Source organism: Balearica regulorum, chromosome W (genome assembly GCF_011004875.1).
Source record: "Balearica regulorum gibbericeps isolate bBalReg1 chromosome W, bBalReg1.pri, whole genome shotgun sequence".
Taxonomy (NCBI): domain Eukaryota; kingdom Metazoa; phylum Chordata; class Aves; order Gruiformes; family Gruidae; genus Balearica; species Balearica regulorum.
The window spans coordinates 22,133,908-22,145,462 of NC_046219.1; the positions used below are offsets into that span (position 1 = coordinate 22,133,908).

General features: G+C 44.2%; 1 protein-coding gene across 1 annotated transcript in view; it reads right to left on the reverse strand.

Moving 5' to 3' along the window:
- UBE2R2 (ubiquitin conjugating enzyme E2 R2) overlaps positions 1-11,221 on the reverse strand; it is a 91,804-nt gene extending 80,583 nt beyond the window's left edge. The window contains exon 1 of the mRNA XM_075739116.1: positions 10,937-11,221. Coding sequence (XP_075595231.1) covers positions 10,937-11,113 — 177 coding nt within the window. The 5' untranslated portion in view covers positions 11,114-11,221. The remainder of the gene's footprint in view (positions 1-10,936) is intronic.
- Positions 11,222-11,555: the final 334 nt, after the last annotated feature.

Below are 11,555 nucleotides of genomic sequence, written 5' to 3' on the forward strand. Positions count from 1 at the left end.
CACTTCCACACTTAACATGAAATCCTACATGCTGGTTTCACTATGCTGAGAGGCTTTTTTTTTTTTTTTGAACCTAATCTTCAAAGCATAGAAGAGAAGACCTGGGGTGGCTGTAGTAAAAGAGCACAGGAGCTGGAATAATTAAGACAGTACAAGAAAGAAATCCCAGAGGGAGAAGATAAAGCTGGGTAGCCCTGAAATCAGTGAAGATCCCTCTGACATTTCAAATGAGGCAGCCAAGGAATAGCTTTGCCTTCTCCAACAAGAAGTTTACCTAGATTCTCCCCAATACTCTGAGAATTATTTGTGAAGCCTGCATAGCATGTCTCCCCCAGCAAGCCTACGTAACCTGGGGGAGGAGGGGGACATTCCTGGTGTTGGACAGAAAGCCATCACGTCAAGGCCTGGTTAAGTTACACAACCCCAGCATTATTTTTTGCTCTTGGAGAATTGCTGCAGCTGCCTTGTGGACAAAGTCTGTGCAGAGAAGTGCAACTTGTCAGTACATCAGGATCTGTGCTGGGTGCTTCAGAAAACTGCTCAGGTTTTTATTTTTAAAAACCAGGAATAAGCAAGTCTTTGCTTTTGTGCTTAATCAGCCCAAAAGCTATTCACTTGACAATTTCTTCATCTATTCCAAATTTAAATACTGTACTTGTAAACATACAAGTTGATTTGTTTTGGAAGAAAGCTTTCCTTTGTGCTATTTATAAAAAGCAAACTGCTTTCTACCTACAGATTTAATCAACTATGCTATTATAAGACATACCCATTTTACATTAAAAAAATGTTAATTTATCCAGGGTCATTCATATGAATCCATTACAGATAGAAAACTTTTAGTCCCTATCCTGTTCACTAAATTATACTGCCCCTTACTGTTGTCAAAGAACATTTTGGCCCTACCTTACATTCAAAGCTGTACAAATCCCTCATATTTCTACATGATTCTTCCAATCATAGCCCCATGTCCTTCAGATGAGCACCTCTTACAGTCACCAGATCTAGAACAATGCATTGCATTGGCTCTTTCATCCTGTTTGTGTAGCATCTGTAGACTATTCGTGACAAGTGCCACACTTCACCCACACAAAGGGCCTAACAGATGATGAATTCTGGATTATGCATCCCTTTCACCCAGTCTAACAAGATCATAGCAATTCACATTCAAAACGTGACATGGCAGTATTTAATAGCTTTACCAAAACAAAGCTCAACATGTACTGAAGAAAGCTTATTGGCTGCTACCTAGCAGAAGGCAATATTTGGTTGACTATATTAGCATCTAGCAACAGATACAAACTTTTCTTTGAAGGAAGAAGCTGATTTCCATAATCCTCTTATTTCAAGTTGACATCATCTAGATATTAATCTGCAAATTAACATCCAAATCCAATACACCAACCAAGCATTAATAGTAGGCTTTAGGCTCAGTCTAAACTTTGTCATCCTCAGTTTTTCTGCATTACTACAGTTGCACAAGTTTTGTTAGACTACTTTTATTTGATACATAACAGAAGTCTCTTGTGAGCATAGGGACTCTCCTTCCCAGTGTTATCATCATGTTCTTCTGCCATAACACCTCCTTCATAATTTTTTTAAACTCTACTCTAAATGTTTTTATTAAACTACAACAATGCAAAAAACCCACTATCCATACAGATTTTGTTCTAGGAAACATACTGTATCTGTTGTTCTTAAAATACAGAAGTCACTGCTCTATACTTAACAAGCGAAGGGAAGAAAACCCCCAAAACTTACTCATACCCTCAGCTATGAACTAATGCATGCTGAACAAAACAGCTAGGAGATCACAAATAAATTGGTGCATACAAGAGTTAAAGATACAGAATCGATGCAGCCTTCCAACACCTGAAGAGTTTCTTTCTATCCACTAATCTCTATCTAGAGCTTTATTAGATTTGTTGAAGTATAACTCACAGGCTCTCCCTAGCATCACCAGCAAGCTTACTTTTGTTTTAATAGCAGAAACTAGCCATTTTAGAAGTGTTGGTCAGGAGTAGGCAGGTCAAAAATACTTCACTGTTCTCTTGGAAATATGTGAGAGTCATCCACATGCTCAAAGCAGATATCTGCAGAGAAGATGAAACAGAACAAGGCTGAGACACCAGGAGCTCTAATCAGGTCACACATGGTGACCTTATGTCAGCCCTTAGTCATACCCCAGTATAGGAAGATATGAAGGAAGAGGGAGACACCTGAGATGGGGGTCTCTGGGAATCCAAGCCTAAGACAGATGAAGAGGCCTGGTAGCATCACAATGACAGGTCTTTTGTGGCCAAGCATACTAGAGCCTTCCTCCATGCCTCTGCCATTGCACAGAGCTGACCCCACAGTATGTAGCATTACCTACTTGGACAGCAGGCAAGATATCAAGTATGGTACACATGCTGAAGATATCCCCATGTAACATTTCATTGCACCCCCATGAGGCCTGGTGTCCTGGTTTCAGCTGAGAGGGTTCATTTTCTTCACAGTAGCTAGTATGGGGCTATGTTTTGGATTTGTGCTGGAAACAACATTGATAATATAGAGATGGTTTTGTTCTATGAAACTATTGTTGTTGAGCAGTGCTTACACAGAGCCAAGGCCTTTTCTGCTTCTCACACTGCCCTGCCAGCAGGATGGCTGGGGGTGCACAAGAAGTTGGGAGGAGACACAGACAGGACAGCTGACCCAAACTGACCAAAGGGATATTCCATACCATATGATGTCATGCTCAGTTGATAAGGAGCTTGGAGGAAGAGGAAGGGGGGGGGGCAGCCAGCAGCAGCATTCGGAGCGATGGCGTTTGTCTTCCCAAGTAACCGTTATGCATGATAGAGCCCTGCTTTCCTGGAGATGGCTGAACACCTGCCTGCCCATGGGAAGTGGTGAATGAATTCCTTGTCTTGCTTTGCTTGTGCATGCAGCCTTTGCTTTACCTATTAAACTGTCAACCCACGAGTTTTCTCACTTTTACTCTTCTGATTCTCTCCCCCATCCTGATGGGGGGGGGAGTGAGCAAGCATGGTGCTCAGCTGCCAGCTGGGGTTAAACCACAACACCTGGGAACAGGCAGTGCCATACTTTGTGATGGTTACTCACTACCCTTACCTCATCCTGACCCGATCGGCAGCACATACCTACAGCAGGCAGCACATCTGTGGTCTCCATAGACATTACCATTAAGCAGCACAGCTTTTCACAGCTTTTGTTGATTGCCAGCATGTTACTTAGTTGTCCCTTGCAGGCAAAATATGGTCCCTGGTTGAAGAGCCCAAGCACAAGCATATTGCTCACATCAGAGACATGAGCCAAAGTGAACAACTAAATACATAGCAGGTATTTGATAAGCCTACAACTTGGATGAAAATTAATGATGATTTGTCAAAGTTCAACATTAAGGGGGCTACTTCAAATTAGTGAAAACCAAGTATCACCTCTAATAGCACTAGAGGTCAGACTTATTCCATAACATCCAGAAGAAAGTGGCCAAGACTTAGTAGCAGCCAATACAACTACAATCTCTTTCCAACTGGAGAATAGCCATAGATGATATGGATTCAAGACCATGAATTGTGCTATTATTGTCATTTAAAATAGAGCTCCAGAGTGACATTCCACAATGACCCTGCTGAGGCTGGTCTTTAGCTCCTGATGAGTCTGCCCATAATCCTCCAAGAAAGGATTAACAAATCAGTATTAACAAGTTTAAGAGTAATCCAGCCAATTCCAAAATTTAAAAGCCAAAATGTTCACAGCCTCAGTGAGGTGTACCCCACCTATCCAGCTTCCCCTAGTAGTGCTGCTATTGCTGTATTTCAGGTCAAAGGCAGCCAAATTTCTTCCACACAAATGAAAGACTGCTACCAGCAGGGGAGAGTCAGTTAAATTTCACAGAAATCATATTAGTCAAGTTTTGAAGCACTAAGCCTTCAGGTTTCTGGCAGACATTGAGAAATGGAAGTCATTCCATACATTGGTCTCAAAACTTTCATTTTTATATGCTCCAATGGAGATCATACAGCAATATAAAATGCCTAGTTTCATTTAGAAGTTCACTGATCTTTCAAAAAAGAAGTGACAACAGGTTCTCTATAGAGAATTGTTTAAACATGACTGTGGTTGTCTCAAGAAACAGCCACTTGACACTTATGGAATTATACAAGAAAAGAAATATTACCATAAAATAGAAATAGAGCCAAACAATGGAAAAATTATGCAAACCAATAGTGCTCAATCTTTCCAAATAGAAAGCCTTCCATTTTTATTCTAATGGCAGAGGTAGGCTGTGCTACAGTTCTCCTCTTGCCATACAGAGCCTGATTGCACATGATCTTGTGTTTTCAGGCATTATTAAAACTGGAAATCACTCTCTCTGCTTCCTAGCATACACAATAACCCTACCTGGATCAGAGGAGCCCTAGGGAAAGGACTGGGAGCTGGCTACCACCATTACCTTGCCCATTGCCTCCTAAGGCAAGGCAGCTGTCCAAAACAGGCTACAGTCTGGGTGAGTTGTCTGGGGGTTCTGTGGGGCCCACAGATGTAACTGTCCAAAAAACTATATGCAACAGCAGAGCGAGGGTCAATCAGGTATTCCCCAGGCCTGAGAGTTAGAGACCATAACTGTGCTTATGATCAGTGAACCAACATAAGAAGTTTCTTGCCTCCCTGCCTGCAGATAGCTTAGCAGCTCTTTTGCTTTCAAGATAGCCTACTCTGAACAGGAACTCTTCAGACCTGGAGCAAGCAACTCCAAGCTCTATTCACCCCACTATGCAGTTCCATATTCTTTTGATGCATCAAACCTCTGCTTATTAGCATCAATGATACTTAAAGGCAACAAGAATAGAAGATTAAGTATACCGAGAGAAGCTCTGCAGCACCTTGCAACACAGAAGCCTACAGAAGGCAGCTTTTGTGCTGAGTACCACACATTTTTTCCTTGATACCAAGGAATATTTTTTGTGAAGTTAAATGTTCTACCAGTTACATAATTCTAAGTACTTAAGAAACTTCTATTTGCTTTACATTAAGCTTTCTGGGAAGTAGCCTACAATACCAAACTTTTAAACATGGTGCTCATACTTGCCATCAGTTATCTGTAAGTTCCATATTGATTCGCTACTCTGAAAGAGTTATTCCCACATATTGCAAATTGCTTTGAAATCAAAACAAATCACTCTGAAGAAGCCAAGATCCAGCACAGAACTCTAAACAGCACATGGTTAGTGAGTTACAAAAAGAAAGGAAAACAATGCCTTGACAAGTATTTAGCCCTCAAATTACTTGAGAAAACTAAGCAGGGGTTCCCCCTCAACTTCTGTGTCAAGACTTGCTCCTTCAAGTAGGAAAAATACATTATGAAATAAATTGCCTTAAGAACTATCAAATAGCAACTCTAACACTACAGTTAATTTTTTTGTTTCCTTTCATGTTAGGTATATTCAGTTTTATCTACCCAGCCTAAATCAAAGGAGCTTTTAATATTGACTCTTGCTCTACATTAAACATGCTTCTTGACACAGCATACTTAGTCAAATCACACTCCTGGGCAGCACTATGTGTTTAATAATGAAGACACTATTTGTATAATTTCTCACTTGCACCTGCCCTGAGAGGTTGGCTCCCAGCACAAGAATACCATTCAACTATAAAAGTGAGAAAAATTTACTTTAAAAACAATCAAAAGCTGTGACACTAAGGTGCAATTGCACCAAGCACATGGAGCTTTGAATAAGCCATCAGGAAACATCTCCTAATAGTACTGCAAGTATCCCAAAACTATTGCTTGATCAAAGCACTGGGCAGAGGTTTATCAGCCTCCAGGCTCTGAATGCCCAAGTGTCAAAGACACTGGATTTCAAGGCAGACAGACCAATCAAGTCAACTGAGATAGTAAAAGTTTCACCATGCACAACCCTCAGCCACTGAGATCTATCCCAATTAGCACCTATCATCATCAGATTACAGATTAATCACCTTTGTTGTTGTAGTCCCCATTTAAGTATTAGCTGCTAAAATTCAAGGTGAAGAAGTTCTCCTGCCATGTAATAGAGAACCCTATCAGCTGAACAGAAGATGCCTATGGCATAAAGGTGACATTGATGAACTGCTCACACATAGTTCTGCAGACTACACCACAGTCTGGTTCTCTCCTGCTCAGGCACTGCCTGTAAAACCAGAAAAAAAACACTTTCCCATCATTTCCAGAGCAATCCAGAACTACCACATAGCCCAGTGGCATCTGATCTAAAGACCTGTCTTATACCACGTCCTTCTCAGTTGACCTAAGAAAAAAGCAACTGGCACTATCTATGACCTGGACATGAAACATTTCATTCTGAGAAAAATCTTCCCTTTGTCAAAGTTCAATAACTGGACCAGCTATGAGCAAATCAATGCCTTAGACACACAAGGTCTATCCACCTTTCACTCTTAAAATCAGGATGAGCCAGGGACCAAAAGTCAAGTTCACCTATCACAATCAAATACCTGTAGCCCAACACAACTAATTCTGCCAGAAACTTTAGTCAAGCTGACAATTTCTTGCTGACAACAGCTGGGGGACAGACATTTCCCTCTTATCACTGGACCTCTTTGGAGGACTTAATATCACTGACCCTGAGCTACTTTTGCCTCGTCAGCAAGGAACGAGAAGTAACCAGTGCATGGAACAGCTCAACTCCTTCATTGAAGGTGATGTTTTGGGCAACCTTTTACTTAAGTTCCAGATCATTATTCCTGGTCATACTGAATAGCTACATAGAGTCACTAGATAAGGCAAAGATTGACAGGGATGAGGACAGCCATGCACAAACACCTGGACAACCTCCACTGCAGATGTGCACCTTTAGCTGATTGCATAGGGGAGCTTGCCGTTCAGGACTGCTCCTATCCCTTCACTAATACAAGCTACTCTTCACAAAGTGATTGCTTCTGAAGGCTGCTGCCCTTTCCATCTAGCTGGGAGATCCTAAACTATGAAGTACTGCAGCAGATCCGAGCAAGCTATATTAGTTGGTAAAATATGCTAGATGCTGTGCTTGAATTTTTCAGAAGTCCCTGAATTTATTACAGCCAGCACTAAGGCACTGATAACCTACCATTTAGGGGGACACATTTTTTGCTTCAATTTATCAAATGCTAGAGTTACAGGATTAGCAACTGAAATCAGAATCCATTGATATGTTGAACCAACTTTTAACAGCATGTGGTAGTTTGACCCTGGCTAGAGGCCAGATGCCCACTAAAGCCATGCTATCACCCCCCCTTCTCAACTGGACAGGGGAGAGAAAATATAACAAAAGACTCATGGGTCAAGATAAGGACAAGGAGAGATCACTCGCTAATTATCATCACAAGCAAACCAGACTGAACTTAGAGAGGGAATTCATCTAATTCATTACCAAGAAAACAGTAGAGCAATGAGAAATAAAACCAAATCTTAAAACACCTCCCCCTCAACCCCTCCCTTCTTCCTGGGCTTAATTTTACTCCCAAATTCTCTACACACTCCTCCCCCAGCAGCACAGGGAGACAGGGAAGGGGGGTTATGATCAGTTGATCACACATTGTTTCTGCCACTCCTTCCTCCTCAGAGGGAGGACTCCTCACACTATTCCCCTGCTCCAGCATGGGGTTCCTCTCATGGGAGACAGTCCTCCACAAACTTCTCCAACTTCCCACAGGCTACAGTTCTTCACAAACTGCTCCAGCATGGGTCTCTCCCATGGGGTACAGACCTTCAGGAGCAGACTGCTCCAGCGTGGGGTCCCCACGGGGTCACAAGTCCTGCCAGCAAACCTGCACCTGCATGGGCTCCTCTCTCCACAGGTCCTGCCAGGAGCCTGCTCCAGCATGGGCTTCCCACAGGGCCACAGCCTCCTTCAGGTCTGTCTCCACCTGCTCCTGCCTGGGGTCCTCCACAGGCTGCAAGTGGAATCTCTACACCCCCTCATCCTCCCTCCATGGACGGCTGCAGGGGGACAGCCTGCCTCACCATGGTCTTCACCACGGGCTGCAGGGGGATCTCTGCTCCAGTGCCTGGAGCACCTCCTCCCCCTCCTTCTGCACTGACCTTGGTGTCTGCAAAGTTTCTCACATCTTCTCACTCCTCTCTCTGGCTACAAAAACTGCAGCTCCTTTTTTTCCCCCCTTCTTAAATATATTATCACAGAGGTGCTACCACTGTCACTGATTGGCTCAGCCTTGGCCAGCGGCAGGTCCGTCTTGGAGCCAGCTGGCATTGGCTCTATCAGACACAGGGGAAGCTTCTAGCAGCTTCTCACAGAGGCCACCCCTGTAGCCCCCCGCTACCAAAACCTTGCCACAGAAGGCCAAAACACAGCAGTAGCTCCTGTCAAGGAGGTGCAAAGAGAGCACTTTCCTCATTTCAGGTTTATTGAGATAGTTCAACAACCCAGAGAGAAAGGTCATATTTCTCCAAGAATAAACAAGGTACCAAAAGCTGATGTTACCAGCTCCAAGAGCACAAATCAAGCATTTGTATTCCAAATCAACCAATCACATTTTCTTTAATGTCACATTAAACACAGGTTTTCCTCAAAATATTTATACTTGAACTTAACTAGAAGCCTTTGTATCTTCCCTCCAGTTGCTACCCTCAAACCACACCTCAAGTAGAAGAAAATTCCCAAACTCTTATTGCCACAAAGTTTAAAAAAGTTACATCCTGTAATTGCATATTTCTAATCCTGCTTATCTAATCTTAGGAAACTAAAAAGACAAAACAAGATGAAGCTAGATATTTCATCAAGCCAAGAAGCCTGAAGAATAAATCAGATTCTGATCTGAGTAGTGCTCACCTTGCATATACTGTGAATATATCCTAAAAGTCACTCCAAAAAGTTTAGGGTATTAATCTCATCTCTAAATGATTCAGTAAGCCAAGTGTAACACATCTAAAGGTTTGCCTGAAGGCCCAATATAAAGAAAGCCAAGAATATCACTTCTCAGGACAACAGGACTCCTTCACCCTAGGGACAGAACGAGGGTCTAAGATAACTTTTTCAGTGGCTCAGAACTTAGGATGCATAACCAAAGATCAAATGCTACCAAAACAAAAAAACACCATGCACAGCTCCTCATGGAGGAAAAATGAGACAGAAATGACATATGACAGACTCTACCTGAAGGGAATCCCTCTGCTGTGGAAAGGTGAAGGCATCATGAAAGTTTAGTCTCCCACTCTCAAAATAAGTATCATAGGATCAGTCAGAAGAATTTAGCAGACAGACACAACAGTTCAAGGACATAAAACACAAAAAACCCAAAACATACCACATTCGTAATACTGAGGTAATGCAACTGGCAATCTTGCCTCAATCTATACTTAGTAATGCACATCCCCAGATTATTTCACAGGCTGCTTCAGCTTCTTTCCAGGAAGAATTATAAACATATAGTCCAGAGAGCTCCCCAACCAAACAGAAATATTTTGACCCATTGCAATTTCTTTAAAAAAAAAAAAAAAAAAAGAAAAGATGAATAATGTAAGTGCAGGAAGATGTTGCCAAACCATTTGGATGTAAAAATGACCAAGTTACCAATCTAAGACTAGAGCAACTTCCTGAATAAGTAATAATAGAAGTGAGTCTAAGAATACACCTATCACACCTACCTGAGTAAGCCAGCCAACTCATTACAAAAGGCAAGCCATGTGCCAAAGCCTTCCCTTCAAAACAAGGGGGCCAAACTGAATGTAACTTCAGCTCTATTATTCCCCAAGCTACAAGTTATTTTGGTTTTGTGAAACAAAGCTCAAACCTTGACCCAGAGAGGCCAAGAGACACCAAAGATACATGTTAGCCAAGCAAAGAGATCATAATTTTTTTTTTTGCAGTTTGACAGAAGCCACAGAACATAAAATGGGAGACACAGGAGCCACTACTAAAACAGTAGCTCCTGGGAGAAGCAAACTGAAGGGAACGATATTGCTGGACACCAAGCAGACATCAAGTGCAAAGAAGTATGCCCAATGCAACGTATCTTCTGCAAGCACCAAGGTTTTTTTAATTACTTCTTTTAAGAAAAACGTGCAATTCCTCCTCAAGTTGTTTTGAGGATTTAAGTCAACTTCCTTCCAGGGACAGCAGCGCTAGATTTCTTGCTTATTGTATTTACAAGAGGAGAAATGACAACCACAAAAGTTCTGTGGGTTTCTTTTTTTTTTATTATTATTAACAGGAAGCTTGAGAGAGTAATTGAAAGCATTTATCTACCTTCACCAATTATATGTTGCTGTAAGCCCTCTGAAGGCTGCCCTCTAAAAGCTTGGAGGGGGAAGAAGAATATCATGAAAAACAGCCCTGAAGACCATGAACTTTTGAGGGTAACACAGCCTTTATCCTGAATTAGTCATCCTACACAGGATGTTCCTGCAAAACAAGCAAAGTGATAAAGGAAAGGTTGGGAAGCCTCTTTGAAATAAACATACACAGACCAGAGCCAAGAGGACAACTTGGGGGTGAAAGGGAAGAACTTGCACCCTTCCATGAAGTACTTGCCTTTCTTTGGGGTTAAGATAGGGAAATAACAGAACAGAGACAGCTGTGACCCGGCCCCACTCCCCAGAGCACATCCCCAGTGAGAGGGGAGGGGAGGCTCCACAGGCCCCAGGCAGCCTGCCCTGCAGACCGTCCTCGCGCCGCTGGGAGAGGAACGGCAGCTCGCGGGGCACCACCTACGGGAGCCAAGTCTCTCTACTCTCCCTCAGACTCAGGCCCCAGCCCCTCCCACGGGTGAAGGGGGGGAGGCGGAGAGGCCGACAGCGGCCGCAAGCCCGCCACCCCACGGGGGCTTCCAGCCACCCCACTGGACCCGACAAAGAGGCCTGGCAGGTGGCGAGGGGGGTAGTGCAGGCCTCGGCGGCAGGAGGCCTGATCCGTCGGCGGGGCGAAGGCCGTACCTTGAAGTACCCGCCCTCATAGAGAGTGTTGGGGGGCCCGAAGATCGCCACTTCCCAGTTGTAGAGGTCGGACTCGTCGACCAGGGTGATGCGGAAGCCCTCCACTGGCTCCTCCTGCAGCGACTTCAGCTCCAGCATCAACGCCTTCTGCGAGCTACTCATCTGCTGCTGGGCCATGGCGCGGCGCTCGCGCTGCTGCTGCCGCCGCCCGCTGCCGCCCACCACCACGCTACCCCACAGACCCCCTCCCCACACCAACAGCCGCTACCACTGCCACTTCCTTTTGTGACGGCGCCCGCTCGCCGCTGACCTCAGCGCGCCACGCCGCGCCACGCCCCACTGTTACCGGCGTACTTAAAGGAGCAGCGCTCCCCGCCACGGCGCTCGTGGGGTGTGTAGATGAGTGATCCCTGGCGTTGCATCGACTTCCACGGGTCAGGCCCGCATCTCCCCTCTGGTAAGGCTCGGCCCTACGGTGCCTGGAGCGGGGACCTCGGGGCGGGGGAGAAGCTATGTGCTGAGGTAGGAGTAGGATGGAGGGGGCTGTGCAGGGGTCACGGGTGGGTATGGTAGGGCACATTCGGCCCATGTTGCTGATAGACACTCATGGTCAAAAAAG